Consider the following 21,201-nt stretch of genomic DNA (forward strand, 5'->3'; position numbering starts at 1 on the left):
CTAACAGCTTCCACTGTTAAATCTCCTCACATAAAAAAAAACTACACTCAGGCAGTGAGGCCTTTTGTCTTTTTCCTCCATTATGGGCTCATTTTTACAGCAAACATCTTTGAGGTAACTCCAGATGTGCAGCAAATCACCCTGCAGAGGTAATTAGCATCTGGCCTCATGTAAAAACACAACCTTGAGTCATGCAGGCAGCTGTAAAAAAGGGACAGACTGAAGTTTGTGGCTGTGAGTGGCATCTGACCAGACTGAGTGACAGCTGTAACATCAGAGACACATCGCTCACAGATCTGCTGCCGTTTGTACATCGTAATGTGTGAGGATGTCGCCTGATTGATATTCCAGCCAAGTGTGTTTTTCACTCTCTGCCTGCTACCTGCCCTGCGTCTGTCTGCTCATCCCCACATCCATCAATCTGGTCAGTCAGCTCAGAGGCAGAACATGGCGAGAGAAGAGGAGGAAATGCAGAGAGAGAGAAAGTAACCCTACGAAGTGAGAGGAAGAAAAGGGAAGCGGTGAATAAGAATGAGAAGAGCGTGAGGGAAGGGGGATGCATGGAGAAAGACAGAGGAGGAAGAGGAAGAGGAGAGGGTGAGGGAGATAAGGAGAAGAGACTGAGCTCCACAGGTTTCCTCTGAGGCGAGCTGCAGTTTGATAATAGAGAGGAGGGAGGCGGCAGAGCGGGGGGCAATCAATCTGCATGCATGGCTAGCGTGTTGTGTTAGCTGGGAAATGAAGAGACAACGCTGCACTCAGTGTGAGGATTAACGGCACATGTGACAGCACAGGAGCACACACAGATGCACTCACATACCCATAACCTGTACGTGTGTGTGTGTGCACAGGGACTGTATTTACGTCATGATGTGAGGTGAGTTATGCTGACAGGATGGGGAGAAAGAAAAGGGAGTCGGAGGAGGACCTACCACTCCTTGGGGGAGGAAAGTGTCCTCCTGACGTAGAACCAGCAGCCCCACAGAGCCGCCCATGGGTGTGGCCCTGAGCAGAGCCACCACCTCCTCCTGTGTCCGTCCGTTCAGGTCCACTCCATTCACCTGGACAAGAAGAAACGTGTCTGGGTTAAAAGTTGGGGAGAAGATGGTGTACATGACGTTTTCTGGGATGTCAGGGCTAACTGTTAAGCTCCCCCGAGGTGTCGAGGGCCTGACTTCATGAAACACCAGTGAAGGGAGGCGCCCTACTTGATAACCCCGGTGATGTACTGGCTCCGGCTGCCCATATATCTTCATGATCAGGTGTTGGGGGACATTAGAGGTCATATGAGAGAATGACTGACTGAAACCTTTATTGCCTGTTGGGGAATTTGCTTTGCACCGAGAGGATAAAACACACAAATAAGAATGTATGTTCATATGTGCGTGCGTGCGTGCGTGCGTGCGTGCGTGCGTGCGTGCGTGCGTGCGTGCGTGCGTGCGTGCATTTCACTTATCAGGAGAGCTTAAAGGTTGGGGTGAAGGCTTAGTGTCTTATTCTTGTCATGAGAGCACAAATACTTGTGTTTATTTGAGACTGAGATACACAAGTTTTTATTCCTGAACTACAATATTCTGTTAATTTTCTAACACTTTTAATGAACCTTTCTTCCATATAGTATTGTCGTTGTCATTTAAAAAAGATCATATAATTTATCATTTTAATTTCACTTTATATATTTATAATATTATGTTGTTTTATTGCAATTTGTTTCCCTTCCATTATTATTATTAATATTATTATTAATATTATTATTCTTATTACTATTATTATTATTTCATTACACATTATTATTGATATTTTTAGGGCTTTTATTAGACTTAGACTTTTATCTTTACCTTTTTTAACGTAACAATAACACTACTAGTAATAATAATAATGATACTTATAACAATAATAAAAATAATACTAATAATACTAATAATAATTAATACATTTAGTTATGCATTTTACATTTAGAGCAAATCTCAGAGTGTAATGTTTTATTTTTAATTTATTCATTTAACTATTTCCTTTTTTGTTTAATTATATACATTTTGTTGCAATTTTTCTGCATTAGTCTCTACTTCTAAATGCACTTCTGTTTTATGTTTAGTCATTCTATGTTAGATTTTTTTTATATATGTGTAAAGCACTTTCAATTGCATTTGATTTGTATGAAAAGAGCTGTATAAATAAAGCTTGATTAATTGATTGCTTGTGGGAGGCACATGCTGTTTGTGTTCATGCAGTATTGTGTAGTTTCTTTTCATAGCATAGTTTGATACTCTAATATTACATTGTAAATGTCACTGTGAATATTCTGATGTATTTGTACAGTGTTTTTGCATTGTTATGTTGTTGTTTTTGGACAGCTTGTTTTGAACAGAGGAGTCGTCTCTGTCTCCGGCCCACAAACTACAGATGTTAATTAGCTTGGGGCTAACTCTGGTTTAGCTAAATGGCTCTACACTGTCAAAATAAACAAAAGAACATCCTTAAAAAACATATTGTTGAAAAAGTGTGATAGATAACTTATGGTTTGGGAGAAACATGCACTACAGAGTGAAACTGAGCAGCCCTCTGGCTCTTTAAGCTTTAAACGAGGACTCTGTTATTGTAAGGATTCTGGACCTAATTCTAAACAGGCCTCATGGATTAATCTCTGTTATATATTTTCAGAAGCTGGAAAACTGAAAATCTCTGAAATACATAAATTGTAACCCTGAACAGTTATTTCATCACTAGTTGAAATAAAATAAACTTGCAGATCTAACGCCTGTCAGCTCTATGCAGTCACTCTGCTCCATACATGCATCACTGCACAGTGTAATCCTTTATGCAGATGGTTCCCAATAGGAGATAAAGCAACTTCAAAAGATTCACGTCTCTGCATGAGATAAGTGTGAAAAAAGGTCCTTTCGTTTTCTGCCAGAATGTTTGGATGTGACCCTGAAATGAATTAGTAACACATCGCATTGAGCAGATGACAGGTATTTTTCATGGATTAAACATATTAGAGCGTCATGCTGTGACACATTTCACACTGGAGTCTGTCCAACCTCAGTGCCAACGACTTTGTTGACAACACAATCCAGTCACAATCAGACATCACATTACATCTCAGTCCACATGAACTGCTGTCACTTCCTCACCTCAAGCAACCTGTCCCCCGCCTTGAGACGGCCATCTTGGATGGCAGCACCTCGAGGCAGAATGTTCTTCACGTAGATGGGTGCCGAGCCGCCGATTGGAACGTCCCGGGAGGTTATGCTGAAACCGAGTCCCTCAGGGCCTGTGGGATGAGCAGAGAGGAGAAGAGGTCTTACGATGGAATCTGGATTTATCTTGAGGCACAATGTGAAGCTCATCTGAGTCACTCTGTGCTCCTGCAGCTCAAGCAACCGTGGATGAGTATATACCATAGACTGTATAAATAATGGACATAGTATCCGTGAGGTCACCCATCTGTTCCTGAGCGCTGCTTTGAAGCCAATCGTTGATGGGAGCCATATTGGTAATAATGAACTCAACCAAACTTAATGTGAGGTAGAGAGGCGGGGTTTGAGCCTCCTAGCCAACAGCTACAGTGTTCCCGCCTGTCAGTCAAGTCAGTCATGACCTTATTTGGGCAAAAACTCCTAATCTTAATATCTTCTGAACCGTCGCATTAAAAATAAATTCACCCACTGTGTAGTGTGTGCCGATAGAGAAATGAGCCATCCAGACTACACTCGTTTTTTGAACCAGGCTGTAAACATTTTTATTAATGCTGCAAAGATCGTCTTCTTTGAATGGGTGTGTATGTGGTTTCCGGTGTTTCTGCAGCCAGCCTCAAGCGGACACTCGATGAACTGCAGTTTATAACACTTCTGCATGGGCTTCATATTTTGACACTGGAAGTTGCCACTTGGTATATACTCAGCTGGTATTGTTCTCTAGGTCTGATGTAGGTTAAAGCAATAACAGAGGTCAAGTGTTTAGTCAGTGTTGGTTGGTTGGTTGGTTGATAAGGAGTGGAAGGTAAGTGTTCCCAAGTTTCCTGCAGCACTGTAATGTGGAAGTGACATCATTGAGATAAGATGCACCAGAACCTGAGGGACGTTTCTCAGTAAGCACATGATCAGTCAACTCCACTACAAGCTCACTTTGTGGTGATTAATTATTTGCATATAAGAATATCTGAATAATAAAAACCTGTGTTTTTATGAGTTACATGAAGTTAAGACAACAGTCTGTTTTACATGAACCACCTTGGTGAATAATATTTTCTTCTCATGGACCTTTGGCATCAGCACTTACCAACAGATAAAGTCAGCTCTGGCCTTTACAGAGTTCACTTCAGCTCAACCATGCAAAATTTGCTACACTTAAAAATTGCTGCCTGGACACTGCTAACCTTCCAGAGTTAAAAAAAAACAAGACAGCCAACCCCTCCAGTCCCCTGACTCTCTTTTTAGGATGGATGTAACCCATTTAAAGATTTATTTTCTGCATATATTTTGAAACAAACATAGTGGCTTCTGCATTTCTTATATGTGCATTTTACTTCAACAAGTTGCAGCCTAAGCTTGTTGAAGAGGACATGTTAATGGTTCTCATTCTTCTTCCTGGTTTGACCTGATTTTACTGACCTGTCTGTGTTCATTAATCTAAGCTCATGTGGGCGGATAGGTTTCCGTTTGTGTACTTTTGCAAGCTCTGCCTCCAACCCCTTAAGAGAGCACCATTACACACCATTATTAGCACAAACCTGTATCTCATATCAGTAATCCTGACAGACAAACAAATCATTTCCTACTATTAAGCGAGTTAAATACAGGAAATGAGGAGAAATCCTGCATCCTGTCAGCGGAGAGCTCAAGCTGGTTTATAGTGAGTAATTAAGGATATTTTATGAGACAAGGAAACTTAGTTGTTCTGGAGAAAGAAGTTAGACTTTGTAATAAGTACATGTAATTACACGGTGCTACAAAGTTCACTTCAGCCTGAGGACTTTTAATACTTTTGCTTGATATTTAATTAAACCCAGACACTGAAAAACAGCCTTTGGTAGGAGCATATTATACTGTCTAGGGTTATGGGGGGTAAGTAAGGCCTCACAGTTTTGTTTCAGTGTTTAAACCTCTGTCAGCATGTATGCTAGTTAACACTAGGGATGTTCTGAGCTATGAGGCCAATGTGGAAGTGCTAGAAACTGCAGTTCATCAAGCATCCACTTGAGGCTGGCTCCGGAAGTACCGGAAACCACATACACACAAATTCCAAAAAGCCGATCTTTACAGCAGAAATAAACATGTTTACAGCCTGTTATAAAAAACAAGTGTAGTCTGAATAGCTCATTTCTCGATCAGCACACACTGTACAGGGGATGAATTTTTTCTAACGCAGCAATTTTGAGGATATTAAGATTACGAGTTGTCCATTACGAGAGGCACAGCTGATTTGAGTGACAGGCGGGAACTCTGTAGCTGTTGGCTAGGAGGCTCAAAGCCCGCCTCTTTACATCACAATCGATCGACAGAAGTTAGGTTGAGTTCAGCATTTCCAATATGGTTCCCGCCGAAAATTGGCTTCAAAACAGGTGGTTGATGTCACAGATACTACGACTATTATTTATACAGTCTATGGATAACACACATTAAAGAATCGATCCAGTTAATTTTTCATGGTCTAAGTTTGGAATTACTTCAGTAGATTGCTCCCATCGCTTGAGCCATAGTAGTTAGTTTTCTTCACTTTCCTCAATCGTGTAGTTTTGTTGTTCAATCAATCAATCAATCAATCAATCAATCAATCAATCAATCAACCGACCAATCAATCAATCAATCAATCAATCAATCAATCAATCAATCAATCAATCAATCAATCAATCAACCAATCAATCAATCAATCAATCTTTATTTATATAGCGCCAAATCACATCATACATTTTCTCAAGACTCTTTCCAAACCGAGCAGGTCTAGACCGTACTCTATGTTCTATTATTAACAAAGACCCAACATCAAGACAGGATAAGATCCAGTCCCATCTTACAGACAGGACTCAGTCTGATCTCATCTTAATCCACCATGAGCAGAGCACTTTGCAGCATTTAGCAAGTTACAGTGGCAAGGACAAACTTCCTTTAACAGGCAGAAACCTCCAGCAGGACCAGACTCATGTTAGACACACATCTGCTGAGACCGAGTTGGGGTTGGAAAGAGGGATAGAGGAGATGATTGACTGATTGAAAAGTATTTTTTTAAAGCAGTGTTTAGTTATGTAAGATTGTTTTTAAACCTCCTGGATAGTAGCGGTTTTGGAGAAACAGGGATTCTGCCTGACGTTACCGTCCCTTTAAAGCCTTAGGCTGCAGTTTAAAACATTTGGTAATCACTGGTTAAACTGTCTTGTCTTCGCATTGACAGCTCAGCTCAAGGTGTTACTGTCTGCATGTGTTTGTAGCGCTTTGTAAAGAAACCTTTCTAAATCACATTGTCTTTGAGATTGTTCAGCTAAATTAATTAAAAGAACAATAATGAGCATCCTCTCTGTATCAGAATACTGGCCCTAATCCTCACCGCCTGTCTGTCTGTGCTGATACAAAGAAAAACAGAACACTTAGCTATTCTGTTTCACATCCTCCACCTAATCCCCTCCATTGATGAGCCAATCAACTTCCCACAGGCAGACGAGGAGCGGCATTATACTCTCCGGTAAATGCTCGTAGTGTTCCCAGATTTAAACAGGGAGGAGGATCTCTAAACTCTCATTAGCTTGATTAAGACTAACCTCAGCAATTTCCTGTGCAGAACGGGGATTCTTTGATTGATTTTGATAGTCCCCGGGATTTGCAAGGAGACCGGTGTCTGATTCAAGCACATAAACAATACAGGAGTTTAATCTGCTCTCAAAGCTGTGGGCTAAAGTCGGTACTCAAAACAAAACAGACGAGCCAAACGGCCTCTTGGGAGTCGCTGTTAATCCCCACAAATGTCTGCTCCGACAGCAGCAGACAAAAAGGTGGATTGAGAGGAGATAACATCTTTGACTGAGAGCATAACGGGACTCCCGGCATGATGAGTGCAGACTTCAGTGTATCCTTGGTGTTATGACTAAGCAGAGACGTGAGAGTGGGAGGTGAAGACAGTGACACAGGAACAAGTCGGTATCAGCTGGGTGGAATGTGCAACAAGCAGCTGGGTGTTTTTACCGTTTTTTGTTCAGGGTTTTGTTCCAGCCCCAGGAGAGGGAACAGATTTGGGTAAAAACTTCGACAGGCATATGGTGCAGCTCTGTCAGACTCTTTGCTGTGGCATTTGACAGCACACAGGGACCAGCGGCTGCTTAGCAACAAGCTCTCTGGCCCTGAGACCTGGCAGAGAAACCTGGTATCCTGTTGGCGGAGGTTTGCACCACCTGTGCCAGCTGTCACTCAAAGCCTTTTACCAGAGAAATATCCCCAAAGTTTCATCCTCAACATCTCCTTTCATTCTGAATTTCCACCTCCAAGATCCTGCACAGCTTACTGGACTCATTACCCACTGTTTGCTGCTTGCATCAGTACGGTAAACTTGCAATGTTTTTAAGCCTGTTACATCATTGTTCACATCCTGCATGCTTCTACGTTATTTCCTAACAAATTACTCAGACACTTGTTTTTGAGCTGCCAGGAATGGGGAAATGACTTGTTTGTTCAGTTGGAATGGAAAAGCTAGGAACGTACAAAGCATCTCTCTCAATTTTTGGATGCCTCAGGAATGTAGATTTGAGTGGAGATTTTCTCAGACTCTGGAAAGAATCAGACGATACTTCAAAAACAAAGTGATGTAATAACTCACGAAGAGAGTGAGATGATTTTTCCCACAATAACAAAGAAGAACTTTCTCGGAGCATATTTTTAGATCTAAGAGTCTGCAATCAAACTGGGAAATGTACTCAAATGCAACACAACACCGGTTATGCAAATTAAGGGCGATGCTCGTTCCCCTTGTGTCTGGTTCTGCTCAAGGTATTTTTGCTGCTGTTGCCAAAGGTTTGCTCATGATTGGCTCTCTGCAAAGAGTGCTGTCAAGACTTTCTCCTTTTGTTATGAGTCTGCAGATCACCTGGGTCCATAGACTGTATAAATAATGGAAGTAGTATCCGTGACATCAACCATCAGTTTCTGAAGCGCTGTTTGGAAGCCAATCGTCGGCGGGAGCCGTATTGGAAATGTTGAACTCAACCGAACTTCTGTCTAGCTAGTGTGACATAAAGAGCCGGGGTTTGAGCCTCCTAGCCAACAGCTATGTGTTCCAATCTGTCAATCAAATCAGCTGAGCCTGTCATAATGGAAAAATCGTAATCTTAATATCTTTGAAATTGCTGCGTTAGAAAAAAATCAGCCCCTGTACAGTGTGTGCAGATCAGGCTGTAAACATGTTTATTTCCGTTGTAAAGATCCTCTTCTTTGAATTGGTGTGTATGTGGTTTCCGGTACTTCTGGAGCCAGCTTCAAGCGGACACTTGATGAACTGCAGTGTTTAACACTTCTGCATTGGCTTCAATTCTCATAGCTGGAGGTTGCCACTTGCTTGGGTCATAATTTGGCCACATGTAGATGAGAGTTAATTGATTGGTTGATAGCTGCTACGCTAAAGCTAGGTAGGTGTCTTGCATCATTTTGGCCTCATTATGTCTTTAAGTCTACTGAGATGTTTTCTCTGTTAGATATCAGATATCATATAATCAAAGACATGAGACACAAGAACACAACGTGAAGCAAAGCTTCAAGAATTTAATCTGAGAAGATTTCTGTCCCATCTTGATTGGTTTAAAAGTATTACAAGACGCCTCTCTTCACTCACCTTTCTTTAGTTGTATGTTGAGTCTCCTCCCGACTTTTTTGGTAAATCCTCCGGTTGGCGTTGCGTTCGCCCCCCTCTGAGGCGAGTGGGTGTGTCCCATTGGAGGCTTGGCTGCCGACACGGCCGGGTGAGTCAGAGGGGGGTATCCGTCAGTCTGTTCAGGGTGCGTGTGGGCGTGAGGATGCTGGTGGGAGTGCGGCTGAGTTTGGGAGCCGTGCCGAGACATCCTCTGCGGCGTGTGGTCCATGCCGGAGACAATGCTGCCGGTCAGGGAGTCCGGGCTGAAACGGCCCGAGGAGTAGGCGGGGTTCCTCTCGGCGTGGGAGAGCTGCTCGTAGTGGGACTTCATGGATGATGGCACCACGTGGAACATGATGACAGGAGAGCGCATGGCCTGACGGAACATGTTCTGGGCTCTGAGACAAAAAGAGCAGTGGAGGGGGGCAAGTTTAAGGGATTTGGTGGAGAGAGATAAAGTCAGTTACTGGACTCATATAAGCCCTAAATACCTTCACAGTCACCTCCATTTATTCCTCTCTGTTCAAACTTGAATGTTAGTGCACTCCACCATATCCAGGTCTTTCTCTAACACACACACAATGGGTTCCTCCATATTTAAAACCCATCTTCACCCACCTGAGCATCCTGACATGTTAATTAATACTTATTGCCAGCGTGAGCGGCTCTAAAAAGAGACTGAATCCTCCCCGACAGCTCCATCACATAATCCCCTCATTTGGCTCCAGATGAAGGAGACCTCTATCCGACAGATAGTTTGCAGAAAATCCTCTTTTAAACCCCCTCTCACTGTGAGCTCATGTACAGTAGGTGTGAATGGAAACTTATGTCGGCTGTCAGCACTCTGAAACACCCAAGCCTTGTTAGTACCACCTGTTCCAATAAAGCAGACTTAGGAATGGCTCTTCCCTCGCCCCCTGACAGCTGAGGGGGTCCCAGGATTTCTTTTGCTCTCACTGCGCCTCCTAAATGAAGACTAAGACTTAGCCAGGAACCAAAAAAACCTAGTTGTGAAATTCCAGGCCCATTTTTCCCAGACACTAATAAGCTTCCCTGAGGAGCGGGGCCTCGTTTCGGCATCTTTACGATTCCTTTCTGAATGGACTGGCGGGCAACTTCTCATCTGCTGCCTCATAAAAATACTGATAAATAACAAGAGCAACTGTTGATGCGCTTGTAAAAAAAACACTATGTATGGAAGTCTCAACAGCGGGGTTGGCAGGGACACATACTGTGATTGGAAGTGGTTTGACTGAATTTATTACTAGTCTTTTATTTGGTAGAACCATGGACTAAATAAAACATTGCCCACTGGTCTTTAAAGAGGCAGTATGAAGCCCAAAGTTGACTACCAGCCAACCTAGGAACCAGGACTGAGGAGGAGTTGTAATCCCACAAACATCCACACCCCATATCAGTGATATAGTCAACCCCATTTCACCACTATCATCTCTCTCTCTCTTCATCTCCTCTATCCCTCTCTCCAACACGGTCTCAGCAAATGTGTGTCTAACAAGAGTCTGGTCTTTTCTGGAGTGCTGGAGGTTTCTGCCTGTTAAAGGAAGTTTGTCCTTGCCACTGTAACTTGCTAAATGCTGCAAAGTGCTCTGCTAATGGTGGATTAAAATGAGATCTGACTGAGTCATGTCTGTAAGATGGGACTGGATCTTATCCTGTCTTGATGTTGGGTCTTTGTTAATAATAGAACATAGAGTACGGTCTAGACCTGCTCTGTTTGGAGAGAGTCTTGAGAAAAAGTATGATGTGATTTGGCGCTACACATAAAGATTGATTGTAGTACAGATTTTTTCAGTTGTGTCTGGAGGATTTTAAAACAGACACTTAGTAAGTGGATTCTGCATTGGTTTAATTTCTTAATATTAGATGTTTTGACTCAGAAGTAACATCTCCTTTGTGTATAATAATTGGAGGTAGCCACCATTATGTCACCCATTGACTGTTGGAATATCATGATGTACCTTTCTGTTGTAGGAGCCTGAAGTTACTATAGATTAATCTAAAGGTTTATTGCAAGGGTGAATCTGAAGCTGGGTGGGTGTGTGGTATAAAATTGTCAATCAAGAGGTAGGTAAGCTCGACAGCACATCCCGTTTTAACTTCTTTATCACTTTAAATGGGGCCTTGATTTACATGACAAACATCATGCTGTGACCATAGACTGCATAAATAATGGACGTAGTATCCGTGACATCATCCATTTGTTTCTGAAGCGCTGTTTTGAGGCCAATCGTCATTTTTTGTACCAGGCTGTAAACATGTTTCTGCTGTAAAGATCGCCTTTTTTGAATTGGTGTGTATGTGGTTTCCAGTACTTCCGGAGCCCGCCTCAAGCCGATCCTCAATGAACTGCAGTTTTTAGCATTTCCGCATTTGCCTTGTATTTTTAGACCGGAGGTTGCCGCTTGGCTAAGACTAAGGGTGATTAAAAACAAAGTTTTTATAAAAATGTTTACTGAGATAAAATCATGTGAGAGGTGAGATGGGACTTGTGCACGATCTGACACTCCCTCTGCTGGCCATTAGGGAGAATGCATGCTCATAACCCTTTCTCTATGCTCTCTATGCTAAGCCCACTCCCACTCCACAGTCCATGATTTAACCTGTGAAGGTTTACCATGCTATCAGCCTCCATTACAATTCAGCAGCGATGAATGTGAAGCTATTTCTACCTCAGTCCCTTTGTTGGTGCCATCGCCAACATGTTCTTTGTGTTAACCAAAATAAAGGAACACCGTTTCATGAAAATATATAGCGAGTGAAGTGAACTCCATTAACCTTCACTGTGCTGCTGTGAAGATAAAAATCTAATTTTTGAAGCCTCAACAAATGAAACCAAAACGATCTGCACAGCGAGCATTCATCTTCATAAAACACACACATATGCGTGGCTGCCTCTTTACATATGAAAATCACATATCACAGTTGAAAACATACAGGTATTTAGTATACATTCATGCTGGCAGGTGAGAATAATATCAAACACATATGCATCAATGGGTTTGTTAAATTGAATTCAGCAGGTAACATTATATATGCAGCATGGAGGCATGCATGCAGCATACAGCTCTAGAAAGGAGGCAGAGGAGTTAGCAGGTGGGTTCTGTTAGGCATGGTAATGAGAGCAGGAGATGTGAGCAGAGCTGAAAAGCAGAGCCTTGAATGTTAAAAGCCTTATTCACATTCCTTTCAGAGGAAACAGGGATAAAGGTGTTACAGTGGAAGTCCAGCAGAGCTGTTACTGAAACACAGGGGGGAATAAAGGCTGAGAGGATTGCAGGGACCGCTTCAGCGAGTTAGGGTGCGACCTACAGGAGTTAAATGAGGAGAGGTTAGCTTAGCACAGTGACGAGGCAGCAGAGATGCCTGTGCACTGGCAGGAGTGCAGAGGAGCATTAAAAAAGGGCAGGGGAAGGATCACAGCTAAAAGAAGGGTTTAAGACTGCAGAAGGGAAGCGAAGGTTCAAACAGCCAATCACAGAGGAAGCTGATAATAGAGGGCCCCGTGAGCTGCTGTCTTACTGTTCAAAGCGGATGTTTCTCAGGTCTCCATTATTGATACGGACGATACAGTCGTTCTCCTGGAAGAGGCTCTGCTGCTCCGCTTTGCCTCCTCTCTCCAGACGCTTGACCAACAAGCCAAGAGTCCTGAAAATGTCAAATGCTCATGTTAACAAGATGCTGGAGGATGTTTGTGGATTCAATACGGCTTCTCTGCTGTCGCCTGGATGCTGCTGAGGTGACGAATATGATTCATCACCTCCTGAGTTATAATCACTCTGACTATCTTTGATCAAAGATTTCATGACAAGAAAGTTTGAGCAGAAAGAGAAACTAAAGTGATCTCCCTGTACATCTTTTCACCTCTTGTCTCATCTGTCAAGGCTCCTGAAGCTCACTCAAGGTGTCTTTGTTATCTCTGAGGCTGAAAACATCTGTTTGTTTTTAACATCAATTGCTTTGTTGTTCAGAAACGCATCCCTGAACACAAGCGTCCCTGTTTTCACGGTCAAAGAATCATTCAGTGCAATGATATTGAAAGCTTTTACAGGCAGAAAAAGCTATGCCTAATTGCGGCCTCTGCTTTATCCCGTGGTACTTGAAGAGAGTGCGGTCCTGTCATTTGCATCATCAGCGCTCGAACGAGGCAGTCACATTGCATCAGGGTGCTTTAGAGGCTGTGTGGAGGAGGCGTCTATTCAAAGGCAATCAACACGTTCAAAAACTCAGCTGTCAGGGTCGACGCTTCGCCGGTGTTAATTTTCTAACCTCTAAGACTCCTCTGTCGCAAAAATAAACAAAGTGCTCTTACAGAGCGACAGACAGCGGCTACGTTAAACTCTAATAGCAGGCTGCTTGCAGAGAGGCTGTAGAACTGAGCTGCACCCGTTGTCGCCCTGTAATCCGGTGTGGAAAACTGGCTTATGCCTTCCCTGCACAGCCACAGCGAGAGGCTAACTTCACCTGAAAGGGCGCTTTGCGGATTAAAGATCTGAGCGTGAGGAAGAAAATCAACCTCTGGTAGGAAAGACGGCACAAGCCTAATCGAGTCTTCCTCGGTGTATAGTCTGTGTCCGTGTGGATCCGGGCTTTTTCTGAGGTAGTGTGAGCGAGCGTCGCCTGGGTAAATCAGGTTGATTTTAGGGTTTAGCACTCACCCTCGCCTGAGGCTTATAATTCAATATGAATGAGAATGTGATTACGGAGGGAGGGCAGAAAAGTTCAGGAGTTGAAAAAAGTTCAGAGACAATTCGCTCTGATTGAATTTGAGTGACAGCACAATGCGATTTGCAGCGGAGGGGCTACTTCTCTGATGAAAGCCGGGTATCTTAATCTTAGGTCGACTCTGACATTTCACCAATAAAAGAAAAGTGCGTTATAAATGTGCTTTTAGGTTGATTAGGTCGGGCATGAAGAAAAGTGGTGTGCTCTTGATTTTCAATAAAGCGCTGCGGTGAATTTGTAACTCCTGATTGTATTTTTGAGTCTGGGGGAAAAGAAAGTTTGGATGTTTGTGGGGCTGCAGCTGGAGGCAGGAAGCACCTCTGCACTAGGAAATGATATGAAGCAGTTGACCTACATGAAACTGCTCTGTACTGGCTGTATTAACTTTTAATGATGTACAGTAATGAGAGGGATCACTGTGTAAATGTCAGGTTTGCAACACTCAAAACTACAGTTTATTACTGGATCCTTGTTTCTATAAAAGGCTGCATGACTTTAATCACAACCTCCAAAAAAACGCCTCTCTGGGTTTATCCAAACCAGATGTGAAATTCTTCTAATTCACAGCTTTCTTCCAGCTGTGTGTGTGTTTGTTACAGGTATGTGTGCATGAGTGCACTGCTCAACATATCCTTTGAATCATGTAAAGCTGAAGTGACAGTAGCTCCAGAGGAATATGATGGTCACCTGCAGACCATAAACAAGCATGATTGATCACTGTAAACTGGCAAATGGCTTCATGATGCAGACTCTGCAAACCTGTGTTTTCATGTGGGTTGTGTGTGGGTTGTGTGTGTGTGTGTGTGTGTGTGTGTGTGTGTGTGTGTGTGTGTGTGTGTGTGTGTGTGTGTGTGTGTGTGTGTGTGTGTGTGTGTGTGTGTGTGTGTGTGTGTGTGTGTGTGTGTGTGTGTGTGTGTGTGTGTGTGTGGTGGTGGGGGATGTTTTGCATGCATGGTGTTGGTTTTTGAGTGATGAAGTAATTACACATGGGCATCAAAGAGGAATGTCCGGTATGCATGAGTGTGTGTGAGTGTGTCAGTGTGTTTGAGTGTGTCAGTGTGTGTGTGTGTTGAGGTATTGCAGCACACTGTTCTCTGCAGTTTTTGCCTCAAAAATGAGCTGAAGTCTTTTTTAAGCCAATCAAAGTTTTTAAAAAATGTGAATTTGTTATTATGTCTCTATAATAAAGTTTGTAGTATGAAAGCAGGAAGTAAGTTTGCCTTTTTTTAATCTAAAAGCTGTCAAATGTACTGACTGGGCCTTGGAGAGCAAAACTCGCTATGATGAAATAAAACAGAAGAAAGCTGCAGTGACGGGAAATCTACTCGTTCTCTCATAAAGGAAGCTTATTGAAAGTACGGATATGAAAATGTGGACATAAAAGAAACAAGGATTATATCTATTATGTCTATGAAACTAAAACCTCTCTTGATGTTATCCAGTTTTACAGTGGTGTACTCAGGCTGTTTGAGGGGCAGGGGCAAAAACAAAAAAAAAGGGGGCACCTCCTTTCAAACCCCTTCACTCACAGTTTAGGATGAATTTAAAAATAACGATGCAGCGGTAACACAAGGGGGGTCTGGGGCTCCTCCCAACAAAAATTTTGAGCATCTAACACATAAGATTCCTGCATCGTGGTGAATATTTTTATGACCAATTGTAGGGGGGAAAGGAAAAACACAATGATATTCATTCCTGTATTATTGATTATATTACATAATTAACTTGAAGGCCATACAGAGGGCACTTTGTTTCTTTTTATTCATTTGAGGGGCATCCAGAGGGCACTTCTTGGGTTTTATTCATTTAGGGGTATCCAAAAGGGAACTTTTTGGGGTTTTATACATTTCAGGGGCATCCAGAGGGCACTTTTTTGAGTTTTATACATTTGAGGAGCAGTCAGAGGGCACTTTTTCATGCATTTTCCACTGAAAGAGCACCTGAGACAGGAATGTTAAATATATTTTCTACTTTTATGCAACTTTGGCGATGCTGTATGTTCAAATCCCAAACCACGCGGGTACATCATCACGTTCATATGGATGGTGCGAAACAGAGTAGCAGTGATTGTCTGCAGGAGGTTTCTTTTTTTTCATTGAACTGATTTTGTTTGATCTTAGAGCTCCTGTGAGGAGCTTTCGGGCATGTGTTGATTTTGGCGCCCCCTGTGGACAAAGTTCTGAACTCTTTTAAATGCTGTTTTAGAGAAATCTCCCTGCTTTCTATCAACACCTTGATATGACACCTTCCCCCAGGCAGCAGCTTTAGACATTGAAACTAACTATACAGAGAAGTCAATTGTTATGCAGATGATGATGTAGTTTATAAAGACGCACAGACATCAGTCTGTTTCATAACCAATTTAAATCTGATTGCAGATTTTAGAGACATGAAACATTTGCAGAAATGTCATGACATTGTGTCACTACAAAGAAAACACTAATGTAGACTCTGTGATGCAAAGAAAGCAGCATGGCGCTCAAATAAAAGTGCACCCTGTTCATCAAAATGAGCACATTTCAAAATCTAAAACATGCATGAGTCCAAGTATTGTGTCCAGTAGTTCTGGTTCAAAGTGTTTTTTGTGTTTGTTAAACTAAATCTGATCAAAAAGCTTGTTCAGTTTCAAAAACACTGCAAGAAAACACATCACAACTGGAGAAAATAGCATCAAAGTTAATATCTGGAGCAAAATTAGACCTTCTCCATGTGTCCAAGGTCTTTTTAGATCCTACCACCGTTTCACCATCCTTTCCTCTAACCTGAGTTAACAGCACGGCTTTGCTCTGGGTATTTTTACCTGCGGTCTCTGCCACTGAAAGGCACCACGTGGATCCCCAGAGGCCCACCGTCGTTTGACACCTCCACCAGTTTGACTATGTCTCTGGGGGGACGGTGACAGATGGAAGATGGAGAAGAGGGGCGGGTGGGTGTTGGAGGGGGTGGGAGTGTGAAGAGGAGAGGAGAGGAGAGGGGTGACACCATGTGGGGAAAAAACAAAACAGTCAATGAGTTGATGATTAAAGGAACGGGATGATGACAACAGAGTGGGAGAGGTAAATAAAAACAGGAAATAAGCAGGCTGAAGGAGACTGACAAAGAAGACAATAAAACAGAGCAGTCCAAATAAATTCAACACAAGTGAAGGATAAAACAGCATACCAAGGTTTTCAAAAATCACTCAGACACACATGTTAGACTTAACACACTCTTAAAGGGTGACATAAGGGACTGAAGAAGTGTGATTAAGAGCTTTAGCCAAAATTAGCTGCAGAAATCCTACTGTTTTAGGTTTTTATGTGCCAGGAAACTACTTTACAATGTTGTTTACGACCAGAATCAGTGTTCAAGATGCATCAAAATAGTCTAAAATGTAAAACTGTCAGACTCAGATTATTATTTTCTAACATGATACATTACTAGTGCACATATGATGTCATTAAACCACTGAAACTGTGTTATTTCATTGAAATAAACGATAAAACCACAAGTCAAAGTGTGAGGAGAGCCTGTTTGGTTTGTAGAGTTCAGCTCTAGCAGGTAGAGTTAACACTTGTCGAGTCCTCCTATGCTGTGATTGGCTAGAGAGGGCAAAGGGGCAAAAGGGCAAACACAAGACTTCCTGTGTCACATGTCAAATTAAAAGCTATAGTTGTTTTTCCACCACAGGAACTTTCCCCCGGAACTATGGGCTTTTTGACCGGAGGAACCAGGGTCTAAATTTAGTTCTCGGGTAGATAATCTCCCCCCTGGGTTGTACCTTTTTCAAAGGTCCTGGGACTTTGGGGGGTGTGGCCTGCAATGCTGACATGTCTGATTGGTAGATTATCTGCAGTGTTTTTATTCCTCCCGCCGATCACGCCGATTTGTGGGGGCATAGGGGGCACAGGAACCTTTCAGTTCCGGGAAAAGTAGTTCTTGGGGCTAAAAGTCCCCGAACTCTTGGTCGAAATGCACCTTATCATTACTTACATTACAACCCAGGATTATTCATGAACCGAACCAAGACTTTGTCACATCGTGAAATGGTTGTACTTTTCTGAGCAGGTTGTTGTAGTGGATTGGAACCCTGACAGGGTGAGCAGGACCCAAACAAAAAGCGGAAGGGTCTTGTTTCACCTTAAGAAATAACAAGTACTTCACAAAGCCATGTAATAACCCAGATCTGTCTCTTTTAGTGCTCAGTAACAGTGCAGAGTCACTGCATGTGACACGTCTCAAAGTTCCCCCATTCATAGGCCCTCATTTATCAAATGTGCGTACGACCGAAAACTGGGTGTACGACCATTTCCACGCAAAGGTCGGCATTTATCAATCTGAATGTAGGTTGAGGATACGCTCAAATCTAACGCCAGGTTTCAGCTCGTGTACGCATATTTAGGTAGTTAAATCAGATATGGCACTTTAAATTGGTAGATTAATCAGTGTTCGTCTGCGCTCCCTACCCCCCAGACGCAGACCCAGCAAGTGGACTTAAGATCTGGCTGTTTTTTCCCCTTGTATATAAAGACTAACTTATATAAAGGACTCTAAAAGTTTATTATCACAGATTAATACATTTGTTTTGCATCGAAGGATTTTTATATTAAATGTTTAAACATCAGCTGGAGTTCGGTTTTCAAAACCCACACAGTTGACTGCTGCAGTGTTTGTTGATCTCCAGTTAAGAGACCTTTCCCTCTTTTGCCATAGAGCGTCCATAGAACGTGATATTTAAATGACTATTGTTTTCCACCCACCCCGGACGCCTTGTTGCTTAATGCATTTTGGGATACGTGGCAGCTTCACTGTTTCTCCCTCAGTCTGTGAAAATCACACATTAATAAAAACTGTGATGGACTGTAAGTAGATAAATCTTGTGGGGTGTTGGTTTCATGCAGTGGGTTCGCACCAGGAAAGAGCTTCCTGGCAAAAAGACCTGACATTTTTGAGGGCAATGAGTTCTGACCAATCACAGCGCAGGAGGGCTGGACTAGGGTGACATGTATTTAAAGCAAGAAAAAAAAATGGACCTCCTTGAAATCCTCCCAGAGACAAATATCTGTACACAGTGTTTGAATCTGAAGTGGAAGTCATTTCTTTGAACGCTATGACTTGCAGTTTCATACATTTCAGATGTAAGTGTTGTGATATTCTGCATTAGGAGTCTCATTTTGGGTTTAAGGCTGCTTATCATTATCTAGCATTTATCAGGAACACACATTGATGACAACCTTCAACCTTAAGAGCACCAAACGCAGGTGGAGCTATTTGTTTTTCTGGGGGAGCATGTTTCACATCACACACAGGCACATTGTACAAGATGCCAAATCTAATCGACACACAGCTTTGATAAAATGACTATGATTAGCTTGGGGAAAATGGGCCCCTTGTTGACAACTAAGAGGCGGGAGAAGCCTGAGTCTCTGGGAAATCATAGGAATAATAACAATACCATACCTGCATATTAAACTGGAAGCATGCAACAGAGCAAAAATAACAAAACAAAACACAGCGGTTAATAACAGGAGCTGAATGGGTTAGTGCGTGGGAGAGCTCGGATGGCGAGACGAGGATCATTTTGCTCCCACCACAAAAGAGAATTATGTAAATCAGGACGCAGGGCTGAAATGAGATTTTCCACAAACAAACCTGGATTGCAATAAAGAACCTGCTGGTCTACCTTTAAAGAGTTTATCTGTGTAATTATGCAGAGGAAAGGAGGATAGAGTTGGTTTAAACAAGGTAACTTTGAAAGGAAATCCACTTTGAGACAGCTCGGTTGGTATTTTGATGGATTTGGACATCATCTTTACAAGATATAAGGCTTCACTGGGATTTCAGACACCACTGGTTCATCAGAGTCTGAACCCAGTGTGCTCAAAGGTTTAGAGATCATTCAATCTCTAAAATGTGAAAATATTTAACAAGTAAGAATGTTCAACCAAGAGTGGACTGTAACTTTTCCCTGACAGTGGATATCACATTGTGGAATAAAGCTGCTTAAATATTCATCAGCGTGATAACCAGTCGAGTGATTGAGTTTCAGCAGGAGTGTGAGGATGCAGTTAGAGAAAGGGAAGAACACAGGAAGCTGATCCAGGACTGGAGGACTTACTCTAGTGACCTCACAGGAGTGTGGTCCATGCAGGAGTCAGCTCGACCAACCGGCTCAATCCTGCCGTTCTCTTCTTCTCTGGCGTCCTCGTCCTGGAAAAAAAGCACAAAGAAGAGAAGGAGGAGTTAGAGAGCTTCACAGAGATATGAAACAAAGATTCAATAATCAAACAAAACTAGCAAAGAACGATGATGGGATGTTTTGCTCCTCCTTTCCTAGCTAGCAAACAAAGTGTCGGACAGTTGGTTATTCTCTGGTGACAAATCATCCAGTTGTTGATTTCCTAGGATCTAAAATTCTGCAACCCCAGTGTCAGAGTGCTTTTCATAGCAGCTGCCATCTCCAGCACCAGACACACCAAACCAGTATCAACTAACAAGCAGCAACAATGGTCAACTTCTACTTGGTGTCTCATCGCCTTTTTATACATCAAGAGGTTGCACCCAACTCTCCACCAAGAAAAAGAGGAAATAAAAATAAGAATATTCAAAGTAACTCTTTGATTTTTACAAAATGAAAAAATATTTGAATATTGGAAAATGATTGCCCATCCCTAATGCAGATGCAAGATGTATATAAACAGCAGGGGCAGTGTAGAGGCAGAGCAGATTTGAGTAAAAAAGCAGTGGCGATTACAAACGGCGTAAAGCTTTGAAGGTAAGCTAACAGAGTCCACATCGATGTGGCTTTATCAGCCTTGATCTCAGCTCTGACATGAGAGTAACCTCCTCAAGTGCTGCCATGCCTGTTGTTTACATCCAACACATCCATTAGCTGTATATGGCCTGAGCTAAAAGTATCCTAAACGTAAACACGAGGCTACACAGCAAGTAGATCTCCTGTTTGAGGCTAGACTCATCAAAAACTAGAAATCAAACTTCCATTATTAACCAATGGCAGCCTTGTTCAGCTACTATGATGCTCAATCAGCTATTTTCCACTTTGACATTTCAAATAACAATGCTATGTTTTCTTCCCGTTTCCAAAATCAGACAAATCCAACAGTTCTTGTCAATGTTCTGGATTGTTTTCTTAGTTAATGCTTCTGTAAATAAGTTAAGAACATACAGAATAACCTTTAAACAGCTAATAAACAGGCTGAGGTGCTAACCTGACCTGACGAAGCCAAGAAGAGTACATCGGAGGAGGTCTTCCATGAGAATAAAAACACATGCCCTTTTTAAAACTCTGCTTTCTTTGAATTACACTGCCTTTGTCCCTCCTGTGTATTCACCGTGGACACTTGGTGCATGTCTGTTTGAATACTGAACCTGACACACAGACACACACACTCACACACAGGCAGGGTATTGGCAGCAAAGAGGAGAAAAATGAGAAGCACAGAAAGAAGGTCATTAAAATTTCAGGGCGACACCGGAGAGGAGTGACGAGCCAGCAGCAGCAGCAGTGGCGGTAGCGACCTCCTCGGCAAGCGGCCGCCTCATCAGTAAGAAAATGAGCCGTGGCTGCCGTACGGTTGCCATGACACACCGAGTGTCAGGAGGATGCAGAGGTACAGGGCAGTGTATGAG

The 21,201-nt window shown here is 42.5% G+C and overlaps 1 protein-coding gene across 4 annotated transcripts in view; it reads right to left on the reverse strand.

Annotated features, from left to right (window-relative positions):
* pard3ab (par-3 family cell polarity regulator alpha, b) overlaps nt 1-21,201 on the reverse strand; it is a 372,199-nt gene that overhangs the window by 166,977 nt on the left and 184,021 nt on the right. For 2 of the 4 annotated variants that reach the window (XM_034702111.1, XM_034702114.1), the window contains exons 6-11: nt 19,670-19,761; nt 16,373-16,456; nt 12,370-12,495; nt 8,812-9,227; nt 3,135-3,274; nt 933-1,061 (exon numbers count right to left, since the gene is read on the reverse strand). In XM_034702111.1, coding sequence (XP_034558002.1) covers nt 933-1,061; nt 3,135-3,274; nt 8,812-9,227; nt 12,370-12,495; nt 16,373-16,456; nt 19,670-19,761 — 987 coding nt within the window. The remainder of the gene's footprint in view (nt 1-932; nt 1,062-3,134; nt 3,275-8,811; nt 9,228-12,369; nt 12,496-16,372; nt 16,457-19,669; nt 19,762-21,201) is intronic. The other 2 variants (XM_034702112.1, XM_034702113.1) reach the window with 2 other exon arrangements.

Source organism: Notolabrus celidotus, chromosome 15 (genome assembly GCF_009762535.1).
Source record: "Notolabrus celidotus isolate fNotCel1 chromosome 15, fNotCel1.pri, whole genome shotgun sequence".
NCBI lineage: Eukaryota > Metazoa > Chordata > Actinopteri > Labriformes > Labridae > Notolabrus > Notolabrus celidotus.